Source organism: Trachinotus anak, unplaced genomic scaffold (assembly GCF_046630095.1).
Source record: "Trachinotus anak isolate AG129_WGS33_773 ecotype Australia unplaced genomic scaffold, CSIRO_AGI_Tana_v1 ptg000007l, whole genome shotgun sequence".
Taxonomy (NCBI): domain Eukaryota; kingdom Metazoa; phylum Chordata; class Actinopteri; order Carangiformes; family Carangidae; genus Trachinotus; species Trachinotus anak.
The window spans coordinates 23,973,262-24,000,523 of NW_027273858.1; the positions used below are offsets into that span (position 1 = coordinate 23,973,262).

A 27,262-nucleotide genomic window follows, 5' to 3' on the forward strand; every position below is an offset into this window, starting at 1 on the left:
GTATGCAATGTTTGTACACAAGACCCCAGAACAGCAGAAAAATCTCTGCTACTTTGTCCCCTTTTCAGTTGGCGAACAGACATAGCTAGCTGATCAAATCATTGTTTTATGATGAAGGAGTCATTTGACAAAAAAAAAGCTGTGTGACTGGCTACATCAACTGATTCCAACAAGTGATTCCACAGAAAATATAGGTGGTCACCAACCAAATACTCTTCAGGACATGTTTACAGGTATACAGCACTAGTAAAAAGTCAGTTATTATGTGGCTTGTGTGTAAACAGCTGGATTGATTGAAGTAGGAGAGTATCTGTTCTGTCAGACACACGTGAGATGGACGACTGAAAAACATAACTGGAATGCCTTCTTTATAGACACACCATTAAGCCCTGATCATACTCCAGGACAGACGTGGATGTGGACAGTTGTGGATCTGCATGCGCATGTGTGCCTGCTTTTATACACACTTTAGAGTTATCATGTTCTATACATGCACACTAGGAAATATGATGGTTTCTTCATTTGTTGTATTTAGTTGAACAATATTGAACATGTGTGACTGATTAACAAAAATAAGAACAAGGATTCATACGATACATAAATCTAATTTTCAGTTTACTTGCTGGTGCTTGGGTCAGTGTGGACAGGCCACATGTTCACATGGTCTCCAATTTTGGGCTGCACATGCACGTGGATGTACCAGAGAGAACAGGATACTGTGTTCAAAGATGGTCCCCCTACTCACTTGTTGAATCTGGATTTAGACTTTCACATCAGTTTCAACTTCAATTTCAACTACTTTCAGGAGGAAACTGTTTCAAAACTTTTATTTGAAAATCTATAACAGCAAACACACATCCATGTAGTTCTGAATAAGATTACGTGCAAGCTGAATTTAAGCAGGAGGCCTGAGGCAGAGATGGGGTAATGAACAATAGACAAAACACAGTGGACCACAGGTGGTATGAGACCCTCACAGCAGCAGCACCTAATGTTATGAGGCAGCCCTTTATATCCTGCCACTGACTAATCCTGACTCCTAAATCCTGAATCCTGAACCTCTACCATTCAACAGAGGAGCCTGATCCTCATCTTAACAGATTAAATACACAGAATCTTTTAAATAACACAATTGATAACAATATTTAAAACTACTTCACTCTTCAGATTGAATTCTTAACTTGAAATTTTGAATTTGAAGACATTCTTCACCCCCATCCGAATCAATAAAACACTGAGAACTTTAAATGGTGATCGCAGACACAACAGCAAAGCTGTTTCTAAACATCCATCTGCCAGTCAATCACTTTAGCATACACAATGAAAATGTTATGACCTATAGGCAAAACTAAACCTGCAAAACCATTGCACATTTCTTTCACAGGCCTTCATCAGTGCCAGTTGAGAGGCAGCTGTATACGGCATTAATAGAAAAGTGTTCAACAATCAACAAGATACATTCAAACTCTGTCTTAGTGCAATTATTTCTTACCTATTACAATACTGATAAATTATACAATGTAAATAAGAGAAGCGAAGAGAGCCTCCGTTACAGTTCAGAAATGTAGTAAAATCCTGCAAGTTTCTGTTGGAAACTTGAAAAGTTTTAAAGTTTTGATCTGCAAATCTTCAACAGGATGCACATGGGCATTTTCTTCTGAAAATTTGCCTTGTCTATTTGACTTTACTCACTTTTTACATCAAAAGTGCGTAAAGTGAAATAGATAGATAATATACATGTTATCTTGTTTTTTTTTATCTATATGCCAAAAATGTCTTATTGATTACAGGAAACTTTGGCTCTTACTGTTCCTTGAGTAGTTTAATTAAATTTGGACATATAAGCGACCACATATCAAGTCCCCACATCTTTGCTCACCTGAATGGCAACAGTGCAGGTAAAATAAAAAGCTGCACTGTAGAGGCTGCAGGGACAAAAAGATGGAGAGAGTATTGTGGTGTGTGTGTGTGTGTGTGTGTGTGTGTGTGTGTGTTTGTGTGTGTGTGTGTGTGTGTGTGTGTGTGTGTGTGTGTGTGTGCCCGCTGCACGCCCAAAGAGAGAAAGACAGAGTGCGTAGGGGGCCGTCCTTTCTACAGTGGACCTGTCACACACAATATTTAGCATGAAGTCAACCTCCTCCTCCCTCCCCTCCCTCTCTCGCTATACTCTGCGTGGGGATCAAGCCTCACTCTTCCACAGCCTCATGTCTGACAGCACAGAGGGGAGAAGAAAAGAAGAAGAAAGAAACTGACTCATTGACGCTCTTTCTGACTTTTTGACGCACCGCGGAACTTTTTGTCCATGTCACTAGCAAACCTGAGGCCAGGACACCCATCACCCTGCTGCAAGCTCTCTGCGTTTTCCACGGATTAATTTAACCAGACCGGGATTTGACGTAAGTGAGAAAAAACGCACTTTTTCTCATCTCTCTCAGTCTTATCTCTCAGTTTGTCTTTCTGCGTCTGGAGTCCATCAAACATTTTTTTATTTGTGCGTAAAAGTTGACAAAATCTTACTGAGATATGACGGAGGGAGTTCGGCTTCATAATCTCTATTTACGGTCAAATCTGCAGCTTTCCCAAACACCAGCAGCTTGATTCTTCATGTAGCTACAGGTTGAAGAACCATACCGAGCTTCAAACGCAAAGAAAGAGAAGAATCTGAGCAGCAGCAGGAGTTCACTTTGTTTGTCTGTCGATGAGCAGATGATGGTGCTGATGAGAGGCGACACATCAGACTAAATATATGGCACATTTTTAAAAGTATATATATTGCATCTTCCATCCACACAGTTATTATTATCACACAGCGTGATTATGAATGTTGCAACATATTATTCAATCAAAGACTAAAGGCTCCTGTTAGTTTGCTCTAAATGTTCCGGTTTTCTCCGTGTGCGGCCTGTTGGCAGGAAAAAGGCAGAGACCATTTACGAACTGCGTGAAACCAGAGCTTCCACGCCCATAAATAGGAATTTCCCCCTGTAAAATTTTACTGAATTATGATGTTTATAGCTTGGTATGTTTGCTCCTTAATTTTGGGACCTTACAGAAACAGAAGCTGTGGAAATATCGGGGAGGTCAAAAATATTTGGGGATGTGGATGAAATTGATAGGTGGCAGGTGGCTGCCTGGCCACAGGAGACCGCGAACAGAAAAACAGAACCGTAGCCTACGACCTCTACCACCGAGCCCCCATCCACACACACACACACACACACACACACACGCACACACCGCACACACCCACAATATCAATCTAATTTATGCTTAAAATATTTGCATTCATATGACAAACATTATGACTTGATAATTCCGAGTTTTAAGATTTGAGTGTCAGTGTTCATTTTGACCTCGATGAACAGTTAGTTTGAGAACAACAACAATAACAACAACAACAATAGGCTGAAGGCCCACAATACCAGCATCTGGCGGGTTTGGATGGATTGATTTTTTATAGCCTATATTTAGGTAAATATCATTAAAAAAATATTTTCTTATTGTTGAGCAGGGATAATACATAATTAACAGTTCAAAAATAAATGCATGAATAAAAATGTTCGCATAGAAATTAAGAGTGAATGTATGCGCTCACAGGGCGCCATCTGTAACCCAGCAGGGTAGACTCCATATTTGATCTATTTTTCATTATAAAAAGGTATAATCTGTATTTGTATTTCAAGGTTTAGATTATCTTCATCATTTCGTTAATTTTTTTGTGATCAAAAAACTCAAAGGCAATGCAGAATCTGTATAGTTTTCCTACAGAAGGCCTTAAGTCAGAAGCCTCTTTTGCATCTGTTCCCATCTCAGGACGTATGAAAATAAGATTTGTTTAATAGAAGTTGACGTTTGGCCTCAGGGAACAATAAAATATTTCTTTCAGCGGTCATCACCCAACCCTCCTCACAGAGGCGGGAGGGCAGGCCGCGGCCTGCTGCACCGAGGCCGGGCTGTAACATCACATCATAGCTGTGAAATACGTGGAAATCCTGAATTCATCTAAAATACACAGCCTCATGTTCGTTTGTTATTATAAATCAGCTTCATTGTCTGTAACACATGGGAGCTTGAGTTTGAGTCATTATTCCATCACATCATATAATACCAAGGTGATTGAAACAGAGCAGAATGTGCAGGTAAAAATATGCAGTTACACACATTCATCTGCGATATTTCATTTCTATATATTTATGTCCTTTAAAATAAACAGGGAAATTTACTTGAAACGTGATTAACTTCACATCCTTATAATATCATCACCTAAACTTAAAGGTGCTTCAGTTAAAATCGAACATTATATCATCTATAGGCTACTTCATTATGTTCAAAATACGGCAGGTTTTCCTGTGTTAATTGCTTTCATTTAAATAGGCTAATTACCTATAAATTAGATACGGTTATACTGAGTCAAATCAGTGAAATTTGATCACCCATAATAAATTCTTGATGTAGACCGGCTCTGTGTTAATCACTGCTGTGGACTTCCATTATTTCCCCGCTGCCTGTGCATGGGGGCAGTGGTTGTGCTGCAGGACCGTCTCGGCCTCGCTCCCTCAATCATATGCAAATGGCTGTTATAGGAGGGCAGAAATTAACATCTACAAACATTGGACTGAAATTCCATCTGCCGCCTCTTCGAGGAGGTCCTTAATAAGTTCTCAGACAGCAAAGTGACACACATCTTAATCAACTCTTAATCCTGGGAATTAATTCTCGAAGCGTTTATGAATAATTCCCGGGCTAATGCCTGCAGTCCGTGGAAATGCAAGCAGTCTGTCGCCCGCACTGCCAGATGGACCCGCCAATCTCACGAAAACTGGGAGGATTTTTGCTCCCATTATTATTATTATTGTTATTGTTACTGTTATTGTTATTATTATTATTATTACCAAGTATATAGTCTTTTTTAATGAGAACACGGTCACCTGGCAACTGCTTGTGCAAAGCGCATCAGTTTATACAGAGACTCTCATCCTGCTGTTGATTTGAGTCCGTTTATGAACACGCAGCATAAACACACAGTCCCATCCCAGGTTCTATCTGAGCCTGGTGGATGGCGGACGGCATGTCAGGTGGACGGGGAGATGGAGGTGGCTGCTTCGGTGCCACACGTGCAGGAAATAGTCTGGGCCCTCTGATATCCACTGAGGTAGATGCACCAAATCAGCTCAGGTTAATCTATGATTTCCATAAACTTCAGTCAGGAGTTATCTCACACTGAGCTGTGTAACCACAGAGGAGCTATGGCACACTCAGTTTAGAGACCACAGAGTGGCTCAGTGATGAGTCTCAGCCTGCTTAATTATCTTGGTGAAAGCTGGTTGACCATACAAGAGGGGAAGGGGGTAGGGGGTGGAATTGATCTTGATTTTGGAAATATAATCACCGGCACCTTGTCTTGGGCAAAAAGGCCTGCATCACCCACACTCCCCTCCCTGTCAAGTCAGCACAACACTGACACCAGGCCGTCTGTCCATCCATCACTGTCACAGCAGATATAGCCCTCTGGACTGGCTCACATTCATATTTCTGACAAAAATACTGGACCCTGCTGATATCAGACCAAGTCTTTGCACTGACAAAGGGAGAGCAGTTCCACTGTCGGGCAAATACCCTGAGCAGCCACTCCAAGTGTCTTTGTTTTTAAAAGGACTCAACACACATCTACAGCAAAGGTAACACTACTCTAAACAAGAATTTATTTTTACTTTTAAATTGTTAAATATAACATATATGCTGCTTGTGTGTTGAATTAATCTCTTGGTGCTTCTTCTTTTTGCTGTACATTTGTCCTCCTGTTACTTTCAAGTAAGGAAACCTCAGTTTTGCCTGAAAACACTTTAACCTTTATTTTAAAAAAGTATCCTGCAGCGAAGGTGATGGCATGGTTGGTTGTGTTTGCCAGGTGGATAATTTGGCTGTAACATCATATTGTGGCAGGGTATGAACATGGTACTACAGCTAAAATAAACCTTAGTCATTTGCTGTTATTGAGTCGTTCTACTAAACAAAAGGAAAAAAATGAAACAATATCTGTGCGGTTTTGAACAACGGACAACAGATCTTTCTGACCCAAGAGTCAACTTTAACCCACAAATCCATATCAGAGTCTTATAAATCCAAAGCCACAACACAGAGGCCGTGTGCTTACCAAGGTAATCTCTGTACTGGGAGACTTGACCTTATCCTCAATCTTGCATCTTTTTTCCCAGGGTTATTCTGCTGTGAGCCGGAGGCTGATTTCATATCTTCTAATCTTTTGTGAAATGCTCCAATCATTCTCACGGAAGCTAAACAAAGAACAGATGCAAGTCATTCCTGTCAAGTCTCCAGCAAATGTTACTTGTTTTAGCAGTGAAATATTAATTGTGCACTGGACAGCATTTTTAGGGGCTGAGGCTGTGTTTGTGTAGCAGCTGGTTGATGGAAGAAAATATACATTTACCGATCAGCTGTCACAGATATTCTGTACTAACAAGGTGCTAAACCTTTCATCAGAATATGCAGGTTGGCTTCGGTGCAGCATTATATTGCTTTTTCAAAGTGATGGACACAATGTTAAGTGAGTGTCAGGAAGTGTTGTAGGAAGATGCTAATGATGTACAGTAATGAAATTGCTCATTTTTTGTTTTGCTGTGGCAAATTGAGATCACTGTAGTCAGTGAAACCAGTAGAATATGGATCCCTAAAGGAAGAAGCTGCAGAGCAAATGACAAATCAACCACCATTTGATCAGTTTTCTGAATCTTAAAATCTAATCTAAGTGGATGATACATTTCAGTTGGTCACTGAACCATTAGATTGCTTTTAGCTTTTTTGCTCCTTTAAAACTTGAACTTTTTATATTCATTATTCAGTATAGAGCTATAGTTACAGCAAAACAAACCTTGAAATAACTCGACGTTCTTTCATCTTAAACATATTTTAATTAATATGTTTTTCCTGTAGGAGTCTTTTTGAGTCTTCAGCAGAGCATTACCTGCCGTTAAGGACACCAAGGTCATGTGGACAGTGTTGAGTCTGGGAACTGGGGTTTATTTAATGACCTGAAGAGAAGTTCATTCTGCAGTTATTTATAGATTATATATTGTGGGTTCTGAGGGTGATTCTGATACCTTTTGGACTAAAAGGTCGACAAAAAAGGGAATGTAAATTTAAATATAATAGAAAAAAATTAATAAAGAACGTCTATATCCATCCTGAATTATAAATAAATTAATAATAATAATAAATAATAATTCTATGTCATAACAATGAATCCCCATGTTTTAAAGACTTTCAGAGGGAGATTGTAGCCTTGTTAGCTCTAAAAGCTGAGTGGCTGAGAGCATATAAAGAGTATAAAGAGCACCAAGGTAAATACTGTCATCTCAACAACTTTAACTGGTGACAGTTATTCTGGTTCAAGAATTCAACCAAGTTCCACAATGTGTTGTAGAACTTGAAGCCAAGGAGGCTTCATATTTAACCCCAGCAGGAGTCACACGTGACTGGATCACAAAAGACTGGCACGATGGGTAAAAGAGAACAGGGAACCACAACAGGGAGCTCATTTTCCAGGGGCGAAGAGAGGTGAAGGCAAGTGACAAATACACTGCTTCTAAGTATAAAGCTCGTAATGACAATGCTGACTACACACAAAGGGACTGGTAGTGTCTAAACAATCAACAGGGATGGTTAAGCCCATCTGACACTGGGTGTTTGATCTCCAGGTTGCAGGTTTAGTGCCTTTTTGAATTCTTGATGACATGGATTCACTGGGGTCAGAAAGCCTTAAGACTTTCTACTAAACCTGTAAACTTTTTGCAAACATTTTACCTACTGGTGATGTCCTGGGAAATACAAGGCAAATAGAAAAGGAGGATAAACTGTGACAGCAGCTGAGCCTTCACTTTATGCAGCTTCATCCCTTTTATTCTTATTAGTGGTCTTTGCTTTTCTCTTATGTCTAATACTTTAGCAACTGATTAACTTGTAAATGTGACCTGACATCACATCACAGATGCAGCCATGGCCGCTTCTTGGAGCAAAACTTTTTACTTTTAAGTCAAATATTGAGATTCTTTTTTTTTTTGACTTTATAAATAACATAAAAATCTGTAGTTTGTGCAAACCTCTCTCAGCTTGGACAGAGTATATGTGTTCAAGATTTTCAAGGTGTTAACTGCTCTCAGACAAATGAACTATGACTCTATTTTGAGGCTTGGAAATGTCTTTATATATTTTACAGCACTAACTCTACTGCTCTCCCTATGTCACCCAAAATAATCACTTTGTTATAACTGCTTATGTCTGGGTTCGGGATTACAACCATATCCAGGGGTGAATGGAGGGGTAAAATCAAAGAGGAAATAGTAACAGATTAAACAAACGCACACAAACCCTTAACACATGGAGTCTGTGCTGATTTAATAAATCGATCCTTTCCACAAAACAGGAAACTGAATCTAAGGAGAGAGAGGGTGTGTGTGAGCTCAGGGGCTCTCCAACCAAAAAGACACATAAATACATTTACATCAATCAAACAAAGAATGAAACTGCTTCTAATCAGACAAATGAACTAGATATTATTATGTACAATGTTACTAACTGTACTTAAAATCATATTTTGTATTATTATTATTATTATTATTATTATTATTATTATTATTATTACTGTAGGCTGTCAGGTTCCAACAGGTTCAGTCAGATCAGAGGGTACAGGCAGTCCTGATGAAGCCTGAGAAACTAAACCCACTGACGTGAGACATAAGGTGTCACTGTCGGTGCGTCTTTATTCATCTGGATTCTGGCAGCTGCAGATTTGAGTGAGTAAATCAAACTGAAACTGTACAAGTGTGAGGGAATAAAAACATCGACGCCCTGCTGTGACAGAAGAAAATATCACCTGTGTTGTGTAGGGGAATTATAAATGTTATTAGTAGCCTACTCTTTAAAATTCATTCACTAAAAATTAGGTCATTACCGAATTACCACAGTACTGTACCAACAATCAGATTACGGTTATTTTTACAGATCTACGACCAGACCAAACAGCTGATCCTCCAGAATGAGAAAGAGCAGTGACGAAGTAGCAGAAGGAAACTTCCAGATTTCTTGATTAAGTGATGGGAATATTTATTACAATATTATTAGGCGAATAATTTAATAATTTAAATTAGGTGAATAAATCAAAATGATCCCCAAACAAAAATATGATAAAAACAAAACACGATGATGCGAAGTCACTCTTATGTAACATATATATCATACAAAGTATATCAGAATTAAAATATTATTGTAGTAGTGAAGGGAGGACATTAATGTTAGGATCTGGGGATACTATAATATAATTATGATACCAAGACAATGAAATGCATTACACTGAAAACCATCCGACATCGGCCGCATTTAGATATGATGATGCTTGCTTGAGTCTCGCTGTGATTGTGGGTGTTGGGAGGATGAAGCTTGACGTGTGTGTCTGTGTGTCTGTGTGTCTGTCTGCAGAGCCTGGTTATGGATTTTAACCTGCTGACTGACAGTGAAGCCCGGAGCCCGGCGCTGTCGCTCTCCGACTCCGGGACCCCGCAGCATGACCAGGGATGTAAAGGCCAGGACAACAGTGGTCAGTTAACACCAACTCCGTGTGCACTGTGCATGTATCTGTCTGGGGTCATGTTACCTAGTCTTGATGATGGATGTCCACGGACTGGATCTCATGGTTTACCTGGTATACCACTGGATTCACCCGCAGTCTCTGGAAAATTAAGGGTGCAGATTTAGGCTCATCACGCAAAGAAACATTCGACACTATTACTCTAGATAATAGCCTACTAATTCTATACAATAGCTTTAATAAACTATGGATGCAAGCGGCTCCAAACCAGAGTTATCCTTTGTTTTAATTAGGCCTACAGAGTTTGCAGCCTGTAATGTTGTATGTGTTTCTGCTCGGAGGTAACAGTGGAGAATAATCCTCACACTGCGGTCAGTCAGTCGAGCAAGGTGTAATCAGAGACAGTTCATCAGAACAAAACACGATATTAACTTTATCAGATCATTTCATCTGATTTCATATGATTTCATCAGATATGAACGACTTTGAGAGGAATTAAATTCATCCACACAATCCACAAGTCGACAGAGATTCTGGTCCTGAAATCAGCCTCTTTAATTGGAAGATTATTACCTCCGCCGAGGAAATTGTGTTTGCAGCGTATCTGTCTGCTTGTTTGTTTGTTTGTTTGTTTGTTTGTTTGTTTGTTTGTTAGCAGGATGACGCAAACACTAGCCTACTTGAACCGATTTGCATTAAACTTGGTGGAGGGGTGGTTCATGGGCCTACATCTTCGTCAGTTTCTCAGGAAACAAAGTTTGAATCAAGATGTGAAAAATCAGACATGGTAATGGTGTTGAGATGAATGAGTTTGTACAGTTTGGTGCAGATCCAGATAATAATCCGGATCTGGTGAAAGAAAACGTCTGTCCCCGGGACTCTCCCGGGAGACCTTAAATCAAATCAAGCTCGGCGGCTCGATTTTAATTTAACACAATATAAAATCAAGAAATATCTAGTTGTATAATGATCGAGTTAATAGTCTGTATTTGAGCTATATGTTATTTCAATCATCTGTAATAATACATAATATAATAATTATCTGTATATCATAGAAGAAAAAAAAAAGAATAGAATTCATGGTAACTTCAGGTAAACGGCTGCTGACATCCATCAGGACGTGAAACTGATCCTGGCACTGAGAAAAACTAAATTCTGATTTGAAATCTGACCCCAGGTCAGTTCAGCTTTTTTACTCATCATTTAAAGCGAAAATACTGACTGTTGATTGGTGGACTGTTGGTGATAGACCTGATTCTATATCCGAATTAGAAGGAGCTCATATTTTGTCAACTTTATTTATTCACTGCTGGCTTCACTCTTTTCTTCATGAACTGACTGAGGAACTGTTAGCTCGTCCAGTTATATAATATGACCAAGTGTCAGTTAGACTATGCAGCAAATAGGTGGACTTTCTGAACTCTTTCTCTAACGTCTCCATACAACATCTCAACCTGCTCATGTGTCTATTTATATCTAGCTGGTGAGTGTGTTTGCTTATGTGTAATCCAGTGTAATTGGCAAACTGTGTGTGGTTAGGAATCCTGTCCTAACAAAGTGTCAAACACAAACTATTTTGGAAAGAAAAGTGGTATAAAAATACTATTCACTGTCTCCTGCTACACCATTCTTCTGAAGGAGGAGATAACATAGGCTTAAGACTTTAGTCCTAAAGGAGACTCATGTGCTGTCTGTAAACCATTTATCAGATGGGATCTTATGTGTTTTTATAGCGTTTAAATGTTTTCTTAAAACAGAACCAGATGGTGTCTGTTAGCAGAGGAAAAAGAAACAGACTAAATTTTACCCCAAATTCCTCACTGACAGAAATCTTGCTTTTGCATTGATAGAAGGCTTTTTTTTCTTTAAGGTAAAAACTACAAACCAGGGAACAGTGGGGTGGTTAATGTTTACTTGTATGTAAATCTAATACAATTAACATGTTTTATGAATCAAATCTGAATTTTTGCAATAAAAGTCTCAAAGATTTACATTATTGTTGAATCTGTTCAAAAACTCAAATAAAATATGAAAAGATACATAATTTCATATTTTTGTTTTATATACAGATTATTTAGAGAACTTGTTTTTAGTGTCTGATCTGAGATATGTGCGAAATGTGAAGGCTGCATGTGGGCTACTCCTGACTAAAGCATAAAATATTGTAAGTGACTTTTTTTGATTAAGAACAGTTTTTATGTGGATATATTTTCTCCAGTTTATTTTTCCAAACCACACTGAATACTGGTCCTCAATTATCCATGAGGGGATTTTTAAAGACTGGTATAAATAACTCTTACAGTTCATTGTTAGCTTTTGTTCTTCTTCATAATGAACACAAAATACGACCTTAAATCTGGACTCAGTTCTACTGCAGTAGCAGTATTATATCTGCCACACCTTACAACACCATGTTGAAACCCATGCCAAAGGCATGGACAAGTGAAACAGCTCAAACCCATAACTGAATGACCTGAGTGTTTCTCTTTATTATAAGCTTTCTCTCTGAAAAAACAGGTGCAGCTCCTGTAAAAACTGACTTCTATACCCAAACTATTCCATAAATAATGTTCATGTCACTCAAAATTAAGATGCATATAGGCCTATGAAGCTACAAGTTCCAAACTGAAGAGCAAAACTTTATTCATTCATTTATTCATTATTGAAAATGGAGTAAGATAAGAGAAACACAACCCAACAGTGACAGCGACTTTGATTTTACCCTTTAAAGGTCTCACCAGGACAGAATATATATCAGACTGTTGACATGTAGCCATTATTGCTCCTTGATTCTGGATTTTCCAGATGTTGAAGAGTGATTTCGTTAAAAGACTCTTGACGTGGTTTCCAGATTAAAGAACTCTGAGAAGATGACCTGGAACAGCTCTGTCATGTTGGTTCTTTATCAGTCAGATTGCTCCTATTGTTGGTCAGTGTATTGCCCTAAAAAGGGCTGCCCTTTCTTCTGTATTGTGTTATAGACGTTGACCTTAAGTGACAGCTTACCCAGTGTCAGTTTACTGTCAGATAACAGCCTCGGCCTGGCCCTTATTGGTTTTGCTGGTGGCCCTGTGGAGCCCTTTTTAAACCCTGCTGATCATTTTGAACAGCTCCCAGAGAGCTAAGCCCTTGCCAAATAGAGTCCAACCTGCCCCAGTCACAAAAGCTTGATCCAAAGGATTAGCTAGCAAACTAATTTCACTTCTCTCTGTGAGGTCCTCAAATTGTGGGAGTCATATCTGGCAGAGAGGAGCCCAGGCAGTCATAACATGGATGTGTGGTCCTTTAAAATGACTGTGCCGGGGGCCAAATGCAATCACCTGCTGCTCCTGCATATCTTTGAATGTAATGCAGTGTTTGGAATCATTCTCTCCTGGCAACATCACACCCATGCTTGTCATTTCTCCAGCCTATGGGATAGAGGGATTTCAGATGTTTGATCTGATAATATTGTCAAGTCAGTTTCAGCAGGGATAGGATGGTGTTGATCCAGGGTGAAAGGTGTCAGAGTCGTGTGCTGTTTAACAGATACAGAATGTGTTAGCTTTTAACATGTTGACAGTTCTGCTTTATGCAGAATTAAACCAGTCCGACCTTACAGGAGCAAGAGCAGGGTTCAAATGTTCTGCTTTTAGGTGCTCCTGTCTAAATTGTAGAAATGTTCTGAGTGTATGTATATGTTTTATTAATTCACAAAACATTCAATTCATCACCTACCACTGGTAACAATTTATCAATTTATTAGTATCCTAATAAATTCTTTAAAGGAACCTGTCATGTAGCTGTAATCTGCCCCTAATTAAAGGCAAAATGGAGACAATGTTTTGTTGGCACATGTCCACATAATGAACTCCAAATCATTTCTAACTTGATTTACCCTCCTGCTGTGTTCTAGTCAGATTTGACTAACCAGTTTTTGTCCCCACAATGACTGGAGTCCCAAACACACACACACACACACGCACACACACACACACACACACACACACACACACACACGCACACAAACACACACACACACGACACACACACACTTATTGAACACTTTATTAGGAACACCTGCACATCTGCATACTCATGCAGTTATCCAATCAATCAATCATGTATCAGCAGGCCATGAACTCCTACAGGTACATATCAGGAGCTTCAGTTCATGCCCACATGAAACATCAGAATGAGGAAAATGTCATCTCAGTGACTGTGGTATAATTGCTGGTGTCAGGTGGCTGGTTTGAGTCTTTCTGAAACTGCTGATTTACAGTCAGTGAGCAGAAGCTCTGTGTTGATGAGAGAGGTCAGAGGGACAGGCTTAATCTTAATCTTAATACCAACCAATCATGGTCTGAATGTCTCAGTCTGTCTGAGTGTTGTTGCTGACCATGTTCATCCTTCATGGCCACAGTTCACCATCTTCTAATGGCTACTTCCTGCAGGATAATGCTCCATGTCACAAAGCTAAACTCGTCAACATGACTGATGTGATGCAGTCATGTCAACATGAATCAGAGCCTCAGAGGAAACTTTCAACATCACCACACTGACCATGATTGACTTTTTGTCAGGCTCTCAACCAGATCTTTGATCGTGACACAGGTGAGAGGACAGGATGAAACTGACAGTGCAGAAGCATCAGAGGAGGACATGTCAGAAGCGGAAGACAACAGAAAATCATCCAGACCATGTGAGAACTGGAAAGGAATAATCAAATGATGAGGAGGAGCGCCCAGCTGAGCCTGTAACCTGGAAGTGGAGGGAGGTAGAACAGACAGACACTCTCTCTCTTTTTTATAGTTATTTCTACGGGCATGTTTCCTTTCATTATGACTGTGTAAGTGAGGAGAGACAGGAAAGTTAGAAGAGAGGGGATGACATGCAGCAAGGGGCCTGGGCCGCTGCGGTAAGGACTCAGTTTTAATGGTACATGCTGTTCCAGGTGAGCTACCAGGGCCTTGAGCAGACAGACATTCTGCCTGGTATATACAGATCCAGAAATGAATCCACTTCTGGGAACACCACAGATGCTGTTTTCTACCACTTTTTAAAAATAAAATTTTAAGAGTGTCAAAATAAATCTACACTCTGACACTAAGTGGTCTTTGATAAAGAACACAATAAGTTTCCTCTACTATATGAAAACTAGTCCATAAATAATATACATGCCACTCAAAATCAAGATGCATGTAGGCCTACAAAGCTACAAGTTCAAAATTGAAGAGCAAAACTTTATGAATTCATTTATTCATTATTGAAAATGAAGTAAGATGATAGAAACACAACCCAACAGCAAGAGAGTCCTTTACCCAAAGCACAGCAGAGCAGGTGAAAACCAAAACTCAGAGCATTAATTCCAGATGTTTGGAGAGTAAAGCTTCCACTTTTGAGAGAATTTTCATCATTGTAAATTATAATCTTTTGTGTTTAAATTGATTCTATTTCACTGAGGCTTTTAGCAGTTCTTTGGGGAAATGTTATTTTCCACACAGGGTAGAAACAACCATGTGCATTAAAATACTAATTAAATGTATGTCAATACTGAAGTGAAGTGAAAATGTTAAGATACTTTAGTAGCTCCATTTCTGTTAATTCATACTTCTATTCCCCCACACTTCAGAGTGAATTATTAACAATAGTAATAATGCTTATTTTGCAGATTAAAGATTTATAATCCACACATACTGTCGTAAATGATTCACTCCAAAATATGATCAACATAACGGGAAGACAACCCAGCAGCTAGATAATGCTGTTAGATGAAATTAACATAATTAGCTCCTGGTCAACCAGCAACAACACTGAACTGCTACTTTCACATTATAATATCAGTAGTAATAATCCAGTGATTTCATACATAAAACTAGGATGACTAAGTAGAGCGCAGATCTCCACCAAGGCCAAACTATGCTACACATGTCTTTTGTTGTCTGCTGTAATTTTATTTATTGTCTTTAATCCTTTCACAGGACAGCTGTGTGGTTTATTAGCTGTTGTGTGAAATGACAACGTCAGCATTATACAATTCAAACAGCTCTACCACTGTATGAAATGTCTCACAATAACATCGCAACTGCTGATGTTAATGTGTAATTTGATTATGGTGCCATGTGCACATTATTTATTATCAATAATAGTACAACTCTGTGTGTGATGCGGATTCAGCATTTTCTTCCATCAGATCTGGATTATTATCTGGACCTGCACCACACTGTACAAACTCATAGATGCCAACACCATAAATATGTCTGATTTTTTTAACCTGATCCTCACCAAAGCTGGTCCATGACCCATCTCTCCACAAAGTTTGGTGCAAATCGGTTCAATACTTTTTGTGTAATCCTGCTGACGATTAAACAAACGAATGAACAGTTGAACACAGAAGCTCCTTGGCAGAGGTGATAATATAAAACTATGAAAGAAAAAAATCTGCATATAGAGTATTTTTACTTTTGATGCTTTAATACTGAAGAATGCACAACTTACAATACTTGTAATGGATTTTTCTAACTGGACTTACTTTTCTTAACTTTACTTAAGTAAAAGATTTGAGTCTTTTACCACTGTATCTGCATGGAAAGACCATTTGGTTTACTGTGTTAGAACACTGGATCCATTTTCCCTGTAAGGAGTAAGTAGGTGTCACCAGCCGCAACAGTGGGGCTGGTGTTATTTTCACTTTGTGGTTGTATATGTGTGTGTGCGCCTGTCTGTGTGTGTATGTGTGCCTGTCTGTCTGTCTCTGTCTGTCTGTTTGTCTGTGTCTCTCTCTGTTTGCCTGTCTGTCCCTGTATGCTTGCATGTCTGCCTGTCTGTCTCTGTCTGCCTGCCTGTCTGTCTGTTTACAGATGTTGTTAAAGCATAACCTAAACACTGAAACTATGGTCATAACATTTTTTGTTATGATGAAAGTCAAGAATGACCTTTCATGCTCAGCTGTTTCATCCCTGTTTCCTTTTATTTGGTCTACTCTTATTATCTCCTACCTGTGTGTCTGTGTGTCTGCAGACACAGAGAAATCCCACCATAACCAGCTGGATGAGTCCGGTGCTGAGGACAGTTCTCTGAAGAAGAAGCAGCGACGGCAGAGGACTCACTTCACCAGCCAGCAGCTACAGGAGCTGGAGGCTACCTTCCAGAGGAACCGCTATCCCGACATGAGCACCAGAGAGGAGATCGCAGTGTGGACCAACCTCACTGAGGCACGGGTCAGGGTGGGTACTCAACTCTACCACAGTCTCTCTGGAACACACAACCCTGATCATGTTTTTATTTCCGCAGCTAATTTCAGTAGTGAGGTTCTCCTCTCTGTTTGAAGGTGTGTTTATCAGAGGTGTAGGGTTTGGTTATTGACAGCCTGCAGAATAACAGAACATGATATCAGTCTGTTGTACATCAGTCTAACACTCTGCTCTGCTAACACGCCAGATAACATGTGGTTTGCATATTTGCAGTGCCCTGATTATGGCTCCCGATGATCTTCATCACCATTTGTTGAGCACTATTAGGCCAAATATTCCTCGTGTCCAGTGCACATAAAAAATGTAGTGTGGTAAGACATTTAGGGAGCACATGATCCCCAGTGGATAGAATTTGTTCCATTTTAGACACACTGAACTTTTCACCAGTGCATAGGTTACACATTTGTACAGGACAAAGCTTTAGTTTAGTTTTAGTGACCATCCTCTTTTATGCCACTGTCACACTTGACATTTTTAGTCCCACTACTGGTAACGCTGTTATCACACTGACTTTAGCCTTGGATAAAAGAAAAAAAATGCAGCAACCTCATTCACTCATTAATAAAGTCAGTCCATCCTATATGCAAATGTATTATAAATGTGCTTTTATTTTATATATGCATTAGGGCTGTCAATTAATCGCATGAGTGATCATAGTTAAGATTAGATTAATCGCATATTTTTAATCTGTTCTAAATGTATCTTAAACTGATTGTAATACTCTTTTCAACATGAGAATAGACAAATGCTTGCTTTATGCAAAAAAAATCATGTTTATTTATTGCTACAATGAGAAATACTCTCAGTGCAAGTAACTAACATGTGCAAACTGCATTGTAAAACAAGATGCTGAAATAAATATGGTTTGCTTCATGCGAGGAGGGGGCGCCGGGCTCTCTGCATCCGCTGTGTGCTTGGCCGACAGGTGGTATTCGAGACTAGACGTACTCCGGTGGTACGTACATTCACCGCGACAATAAATACAAATGACTTTTGTCCTGTCAAGAGAGCCATCTGGCAAGACTTTGAAGCTGAACTTGCCATTCAAAATATCTTTTTTATCCATTACTGCTCACGACGGCATCGACCTCGGTGCATTTCTTCCTGATTTCCCGAGCTACGGAGTGGCCCGAGGTTCAAATATCACAAGCGTTAATCACGTTAAAAAAATTAATCCCGTTAAAGGCATGTTGCGTTAACGCGTTAATAACACGTTAACTTTGACAGCCTTAATATGCATGGGCTATATATATATATATATATATATATATATATATATATATATATCATATTTATCATATTTAAATTCAATATATGCACATATAAAATAAGAGCACATTTGTACAAATTATATATGAAACTTTTTAGAAATTGGAACAATTTTATGACATATACATCTAGCCCATACAAATTTGTATGTTTATGTATATATGCTTATATTGTAGACCTATATTCCCAGACCAAAAGTCTGAGACCACTTTCCCAGAATGTGAAGCTGGACATGTTTAAAATTAATGAAAAATTAATAAGTTAACATACATAAAAATGTAGAATTTTCATATGTATGTTAATAAACTTCTGTATAAAGATTACATATATATAATTAACATGTTATACCATTTACCAATTCATTGTCTAGGATTTTCTTTATATATAGATATTTTTGATGTAATATACAATTTTTACTATGGGTATTTCATATTACAACTCGTATATCCAGAGGATGTATATATGTGATAATAATATATTTGACATATATGGCAACATCATTCTTGATATAGGGACAAAGTATATGTCATATATTACATTTCTGGATGTGATGAGTGCAGCTGGGGGGCCCTGGCAGAGGGCCACACCACAACACAACATGTCGCTGGAGAGGAGTTCAATTGGCCAGTGACATACTCATGTGCACACATGTTGTATTTCCGCTGTGACAAAAGATAAAATAGTTTTTACTGAAATAACTTGCCAGAGTTGTAAAATCCTGTCTGAGAATATTACAAATCAATGATTTCTGATGAGCCTTTAAATGCATTGATCTGTTAATCCAAGTGAACTTCAAACATCAAATTTCATTGTCTTACACAACATACCCTGCCAACGCAGCCCTGTGTACCGTTTTAACACTAAGCTTTTTCCCTCAGTGAATGTCAAAATGTGCTGTTCTTTTGAAAACCTTCTTACACGTGGCTCAATTAAAAACTTTTTGGTTGTCTAAGGGTGAGAATCAACTTTCATGCTCAACTTTAAAGCTGCTATAGAATTCATGATAATGTTGCCCTGTATCCTTTGGATGTGTGCATCATCCCCAAAAATCTATGCAAGATGACTGAAAGACAGCAGGGATTTAGACTTAATGTTATGTTGGATTAAATAAACTGAAGTTATTAAGCAAAAAATGTCGGCCTATTACTTTGTGAAATTATGAAGAAAATATAATACAGAAAAAAATAAGGCTACAGCTGGCCCACAGAAACCAACATAATATTGTTGTCACAAATTTTCCATCTACCCAGTTCTATAAAATTTAGAAAAATGCCATCATCATTCCCAAAGCTAAACACTAGCCCAAAAAAATATGATTTCTCATACTGGGTAAGATGCTTTATTCCCTTCTATCAAAACACTGAATCTAAATGTCAGAGGTGCAGGAGAATGTGCCCACACCCAGTGGTTTGGTCAGTGTAGCTATATGGAGCAGGAGGACACACATTCTGATGGATGACAATACAGTCGCCAGCCTGCCTGACAAGTAATGGATCAAATTAATATTGGCTGGATGAAAGGTCACATAGCGCACACTCTCGGTTGTTATTTTGAAAGGACAACAGACTACTCATTGTCTCGTTCCTAACGTCTATCAGTGGCTGTTCTAACCCCTTCATGTAGGCAAATTACTACATGTCCAAAATAGGTGACTTCATCTGTCAGCTTGATTCATGTGATTTGTCAGAGCAGTTGTTAATCATCCTGACAGAACATATTGGAACACAATTGAGGGTCTCAGGATAGGGGCTGTCTCATGCTGCACAGATGTGAAGACCTTGAGGGTAATTCTATGATTTGTGATTTAGTTATATAAAGATTGACTTCACTGGACTGATCACGTAATGGGACCTTCAGGTTGTGACACAAAAACAGTTCATATGTTATATATGTTCTGGTACACAGCCCTGCTGAAGGCTATCAGATATGTTTTAAGCTAAGTGCTAACATCAGCATCCACACATGCCCACAGTTACAGTGTTAAGATGTTAATGTTTTAGTTAACATTTGTTCATTAGCATTATAAGTGCAAAGTACAGATGAAGGAATTTTGCAGGTGTCTAGTCATAAATCAAAATACTGGACAAAGTGAAATTTTGACCTGATGCTGGAGCTGGATGAAGAGTGATTGACTGAATGATATTACCATCCCTGGAGCCATGTTGCTAGTCCGGCTAAAAAAGTAGAATAACATACACAATCAAGTTAATCTCCATGACTTTGTATAAAGTTAGCATATCTTCAATGCAGATTTAAAGTCCTTATCTGTAACTTTTCCACATAAAAATGTCTAATGTAGGTGTGTACTTATTGTTTCTATCAATTCTCAAATCATGGTTATGTTCTGTTTCATTTGGTCGCCTGTCAATGACATTATATTCTCTGTGCTCATGTGTCAGTGTTGTGGTTGTCCACCAGAAGCTCAAAATTTCACATTTTTAAGATAAACTTTTTACACCTTGGTTGTTTAACTGGATAAAAGATTAAAGGATTTTAGTCATCGGATGTCTGGATCTTAAGTTTTGAGGGAAAAAAGCTGAGCAAATGCTTGGAAGCTCATCTCCCAGCCACTCTGAGCCGTCCTGTGTCACTGAAGAGTGTCAGTCAATCACTGGTTTTTAATCTGACTTTAATCCCCTGGTGTCCAAATTATCCATGTGGGTAATTGGGCTGCTGGTTAAAACCTCCTGAATGTCTGGTTCATAAATTATCAGAGTGTTTGCAAATCACTGATAATTTTTTTTAATCAATTAATTTTTTTTAAGTGACATGACTCAGACCCGGGCCACTGCAGTTACTTAAGCCTTTGTGGTAGGCCACTGGGGTGCCTCCAAATCAATGGTTTTTAAAGTGAAACTGTGTTAATAATCACCTGGTCTGTTTGTCTCGCTGACACTGAAGGAATCCAAACTGGGATAAGCTGATGGCAATAATGGTGACTCCCATGATCATACAGCAAAAGTTACATATTGTGCATTTAAGGGAGTGATAGACAACACTGCTTGTTGAATTTTCATTTTTGCATTGGTGTTTACATTTTCCCAGCATTTGTAAATTAAATTTAAAATATATTCAGCTCTTGAAACAGCAAAGGTTTGCTGAGAAATGTGATCTCAAATGTGACCAATCTCTAGCTATAATAACAAATGATCAGCTGTTGTATGGGAAACATGATGTGTATCTTACCACAGAAACACTGAACTAACATTTCTTCCTTTGATTATTCTCTGGGCTCACAAACTACAGAAAGGAGGAGGTTTTTCATTATATTTTATATTAACAATGAATCCAATGACCGTGTGTCATGTGAAAGGTGTTACTCATACTGAAACCCACAGTGAATAAACTCACTTTACGCTACCTGTCCATTAAACATACAGAGTGAGTACAGTGGAGTATTGAGTTACTTTTTCAGAGCTAAAAGGAGGGTAAATATCACACCTACATTCATCAGGTGGTTAAAAAAACAACTTACTAACTAACTAACTAAAAGTTGTTAGCAAGTGTGTGAGGTGATAATATGTCAGATATGTCAGTGTTTACAGCCTTTTACACAAGTGGCCAGAAAAATTTTCAGCATAAAAGGTTCGGCAACAAGTTAAATGTGTTATGAACACGTTCAAGCTTTACCTTTTGTTACTCCAAATAAAACCTCAACCTACTTCCTGCATAAGGCTTATAACATCGACAGAGACTGGACTGATATCCAGGGTCATGATCTTAAAATCAAACAAATATGTTTTTGCACATGTTCAAGGTGATGTTGTGTAATATTTGTCATGGCAGTGTGCTGACATTAGCACTACTAGCACTACTACTCAGTACTAGCCTGACCTTTGAAATGAGTGGCATGTACCAGACTTTGTTTTGAAGTGATTGTAGTGAGCTTCTGTCTGCAGCTGTTGGATTTGATTACTTGATTTAATTTTACGTCAAATACACCATTAATGTTTTTAAGAGAAAGTATTACATCTCTAAAAAAATGTTTTCAATCAACCTATTTACTCCCATTTTCTTTGGTATGTACCAGGGCTCACTCTATCCACTGACTTCCTGATTTGAATCAAAGGTTATTTCCTTCTTATTTAGTCTTCTTTGTAATGCATTCCACTCCTTTCCATAAACAAATTAGATGATCCTTACCAGATGAGGTGTAAAGAAGAGTTGACATTAAAGATGAAAAACAAGAGACATAAAAACAACATAAATTTACCACAAATCAACCATCAAAAACTACAAGAACAGAGACTCCATGACAGAGTTCCTATAAACCAGCTGCTTTAGTTACTGCCTCGATCAGCTGATCATGGATTGTTCAAAGAGGAGTGTCTATGCTCCCACACAACAACAATTTATCAATACAACTCCAACAATTACTGATCAATAATTAATGACTAATCTTCCTTTTTAACCCCCCATATTTCATTAATCTTATGCATAATTAATTATGGCTCCAACAGTCTCCTTCTCTTGGAATCATTTGATCATTTCACAGAAGACACATAAACATGGCTGCAGACGAGCCGCTGAATAACCTTCAACCTTTTCAACAGACCTTCACACAGCACTGACTCTGAGTCAGGATAAACCTGTGGGTTTCCCCTGCTGTCGCTGAGGTGGATTCACTTTACACTAATGATCAACAGCATTCTGTTGCTATAATAGTAATATAACAGTGGATTGGATGATATACAGCATGTATGCCAAGGGTGCAGAGACGGCTGAGGATCAACTCAGGAAAAGTTTTACAAGGATTAATAAGATAAAACCTTTGATACCAAATTATTTTAATGTAAAGGAAATGTATAGGTGTTAACAGATAACTGGAAGGCTTCTTTCAGTCCCTGTGTTTATGTCCACAAATGAAAGAATTCTGTCTAATACAGAGTAAAAGTTTGTCCATAATTTAACACAAAAAGGCAGTTTTCATTTCCAAAAAACCGTAAATTAGATTTTCCACTAAAGCGTTAATCCACTTCATATCCTCCAAATATAGGACCATAAAATGACAAATGTGAAGGTTGCCCTTCCCTGACATTTCTTTCATTGGGATCTCACTATTCAAATAAGTCTATGATTAGTTTTAATAAGCCTTGCTTAATATGAGTGTTTGACGATACACTTCAACTTACTTTCAAAAATTCTAGTGCGTGTGCACACAATGTTATTGAAAGTATCTGAGAGGAGTTAGGACACTCTGACTGGATGTTCTTTAGAATTAAACTTTATTGATTCCTGACTGATTTCTTAAGGAAAAAGTCAATTGAAAATAACTTCAGTCACTCTATTTTTTTCTTTGTATGCAAAAATAATATTAATCTAAATTACAAGTGAAGCTCTCTCACTCCACCCACTCACACATGACTGTATGCAGGTCACTAATGTCACCTGGAATTTCTCAGATTTAAGTTTGCTTACATCCGCATCCCTAACCTCCCAGCAGCTTGTAATGGTGTGTGTGTGTGTGTGTGTGTGTGTGTGTGTGTAGTTTCACCACTTTTACCTTGATAGATCCACTGATACCTTTAAGCGTCTTGTAATCATTTTTAAAGTTCAGAGACTTAAACTGGATTATTCGTCATTCCTGCTGTGCTCACCAGTTACAGTAGCCACATCAGTCTGCTGAATTTTTATATTTACTCTTTTGTGTATTTCCTAATTATTCATGGTCAAACAAGAATCACTGAGTCATCAAAATATTTGTATCAGCCTTTTGTTTACTCAAAAATCTAATCAGTGATGTGAACTCAACCTCTCTGACTGTGGGATTTTCTGCAGTTTTGAATCATGTGCAAAAGTTTTCACATCCTTCAAATTTGATTTAATCTTCAAAAAGTCTGTACTGAGTGGCACAAAAATGATTATTTTTGATATCTAGATTTTCTGTTTTATTTAGATTTTCTGTTTATAGTTTAATATTTTTAATTATGTCAAAAAGCTCAAAATTGTTAAGGAGTTAAAAAGACTTTATTCTTTTTGCGACACATCTCACACTAATTGACAAAACTTTGCCTCACTGCAGCCAGGGCTCAGTTATGACGGTCGTATTTACTTTTTTCAGAACTTGCATAATCAATTACAGTAACTCTCAAAACATGATTTGTTATATTGCATCTCTGTAACACTACAAAGCTTAATTTATAACCATAAATTACACATTTTATCTTTATCAAAAAAACATAAATAAATATAAATAATATTTCAATTAATTGTTCAGCCCTGATACAAAGACGTGATCACACATCATCACATATATGAATATCACAGAAGACATTTCTTAGTTGATCACAATTGTGTGATTTTTTTTTTTTTAATCTGTAAAATAGATATTTTGGTTACTGTTTAAACTTCAATTGCATTCATTGTCATTCATTAGCCTCTGTTGTATTTCATTTTCAAGTCATTCTGTTTACTCTCTGACTGGGTGTTAAAGGCACAAGGCAGCTGAAATATTTCTCCTTGTTCCTAAAGCTGTTCCTTACTGATTTTATGTGGAACAAGGTTAATGTTAATGTGTCCTGTCTTATCCTGATGGTCCTAATCTACATTCATGTCCTCAGACTGCAAGGTTGCTGATGGGTCCTACATTAACACAAATAATAGTTGTGATTATGTTGACCGCAGTTTTGTGACTGTTTCACGAATGTCCATGAGAGTGGGTTATTATTTCACATCAGCGATATCTATATTTGTACTTTTCTCTTTTTCTTATTTAGATAATTGAAATGTGACTGTTGCTTATGTAATCATGCAATTATTACAAAAAACTTGAGATTTGAAGTGAAGCTACAAATTGACTGTTCACTCAAAGTGTCTTTTCCCTTTGGCTTGCCTAGGTATGGTTCAAGAACCGACGTGCCAAGTGGAGAAAGCGGGAGAGGAACCAGCAGGCGGAGTTATGCAAAAATGGCTTTGGTGCCCAGTTCAATGGACTCGTGCAGCCTTATGATGACATGTACACAGGCTACTCCTACAATAACTGGGCCACAAAGAGCCTAGCAAACAGCCCACTCTCTGCCAAGAGCTTTCCGTTCTTTAACTCAATGAATGTAAGCCCCCTGTCATCCCAGCCCATGTTCTCCCCCCCCAGCTCCATCCCCTCCATGAACATGGCCTCTAGCATGGTGCCCTCAGCAGTGGCAGGAGTTCCAACCACTGGGCTCAACAACCTGGGCAACCTCAACAACCTCAATGGCCCCACGGCGCTCAACTCGGTAGCAGTGACTGCGGCCACTTGCCCCTACGCCACAACAGCCAGTCCTTACATGTACAGAGACACCTGCAACTCCAGCCTGGCCAGCCTGCGGCTCAAGGCCAAGCAGCACACCAACTTCGCGTATCCGGCAGTGCAGAACCCTGTGTCCAACCTGAGCCCCTGTCAATACGCTGTGGACCGGCCAGTATGAAGACGAAGCTCCGAAACGCTGCCTGACCCAACCGACCAGCTGTATGTCTACTATTACCCACAACTCTTCAGTTCCATCTAAGCTACCAGATGTGCTGCAGACTGGCAGGCCATGTTTTGGTGATATATGATGAGAATACTCATCAAAACTGATGCAGCACATAGACAAGCCCAGATGGACCAACAAGCTTCAAAGGAATTCTCTCCCATTTGTGAGACTGTCACTGAACTGACTGACTTCTTCAAAGGATTTCTAAAGATCATTATGCATTATCATTTTTTCCTTCTTTTAAACTGCATGATTAGAGTAAAATTTGAAACAAAGGGTAAATAAAATATGGATTCTTCACCTGGACTGGTGGTCAGCATCTTGGCCCATAAACATCAAATGTGATCTTTGCTACTGTTGCAGGACAAGGGACCTTTGGTTAAAATGCGGGAGACATGGAGGATGTATATAATGGAATTTTTCTGTTTTGTATGTGACAAAAATATATGAACATGTAGTACTTTAAAGATGAGAAAAGCATGCTCTTCAAAAACAAGGACCCTAAGTTGATGTACTATGAGCACATCCTTTAGGGGCTTTAATTTTTGTTGTGAATTCCTCACCCCTGAGAGATCATAGGTCAAAGGTCAGCTTGACTGGAAAGTAAGCACACCCTCAAGCAGTTAAAGAGAAAAAACAACAATTAACACACACATATACCAGAATATCAGCAAGATTTTTCAAGTAAATCTAAAAAGCCATTAAGTATATAGATTTGTGTGGTGTTATACAAAGGGAGTCCATGACTGTAAAAATTGTATGTAAGAGTGCAGTTGTTATAAGAGAAAATCCAGCTTTTTTTCTTGGTGTTGCCTGCTTGTCTCATTAAAGAACCAATTAAAGGATCTGTTTTATGAACTACAGATGGACTCTTACACTGAACACAACAGTTCATGTCCTTCCGTATCTCTAATCTAGCCTATGACATTAGTTGCTGTGACACAGGCCAAAACATGATGTTCTCACAACAATGAGCACAGCACCATGGAAACCCTGACTCACTTCCATGGCAACACTTATGCAATGGTGAATGAGAGTAGTAGGTGGGAGGGGGAGAGGTGGGGAGATATAAATGTTCCCAATAGCTGCTCACTGATATGTCTGACCTACACTCCAAGTGGTAACTGCAGGTGATCCAGTGACACAGCAGGAATTCACACGAGGCTGAGGCTGAAGCAGCGCCAGGATTACATAAGGGCCTCAAGGAGTCCCAGGCAGAGTCACAAATAAGGGGTTAACAGTTCATCAATCCCCATCAGCCCCAGCAAATATTTATTGCTCCGACATTTCCACTGCTGCTTATTTTCTAAACCCTTTTTTTTTTTGGTAAATTCTGTCATCAAAGACATTTTTAATCACAACATTTAGACCAAATTTTGCTGCTAATTCTGCCACACAGTTGGGCTACTGCTGCTTGTACTAGTCTAACTGCTGTTCATCAAATATATTTAAATAAACCCACTTTTTATTACATTTTTTATAGCAAATACGTAAGTGATATATTTTAATACATTTTAAAAATAATTTTTAAAGACAGATGAGAAAACAAAACAATTAAATCAATATTTTCAAAAGTAGGATAAAAGAGGCATAATGTGTTTTGGCCAATCAAACACAAAACTGACAACAAACACTCTGTGGTCTGTTCATGTTCATTTTAATCTGGCAATTGGCAAAACAATCTAATAACTCAGGGCCCATTTACA

At 38.5% G+C, this 27,262-nt stretch overlaps 1 protein-coding gene across 3 annotated transcripts; it reads left to right on the forward strand.

The window, feature by feature from the left end:
- The first annotated feature begins 2,151 nt into the window (after window positions 1-2,151).
- Window positions 2,152-26,417, forward strand: pitx3 (paired-like homeodomain 3). 3 transcript variants are annotated; one of them, XM_071481510.1, is made up of 4 exons: window positions 2,152-2,396; window positions 9,493-9,610; window positions 16,601-16,806; window positions 24,939-26,417. In XM_071481510.1, the coding sequence occupies exons 2-4, from the start codon at window positions 9,502-9,504 to the stop codon at window positions 25,506-25,508; spliced, it is 885 nt and encodes a 294-aa protein (XP_071337611.1). In that variant the 5' UTR covers window positions 2,152-2,396; window positions 9,493-9,501; the 3' UTR covers window positions 25,509-26,417. The 3 variants fall into 3 exon arrangements, with proteins under 3 accessions (XP_071337611.1, XP_071337612.1, XP_071337610.1); XM_071481511.1 differs by lacking the exon at window positions 2,152-2,396 and adding an exon at window positions 5,409-5,678; XM_071481509.1 differs by lacking the exons at window positions 2,152-2,396; window positions 9,493-9,610 and having other exon boundaries at window positions 14,959-16,806.
- Window positions 26,418-27,262: the final 845 nt, after the last annotated feature.

What these genes read in the sequence shown, in the direction of transcription:
- pitx3 (XM_071481509.1), top strand. Translation starts at nt 16,285, where the DNA reads ATGTGTGTGTGCGCCTGTCTGTGTGTGTATGTGTGCCTGTCTGTCTGT. An exon ending in TCACTGAGGCACGGGTCAGG is followed by an intron (nt 16,807 to 24,938) that starts GTGGGTACTCAA and finishes TGGCTTGCCTAG; the next exon opens with GTATGGTTCAAGAACCGACG.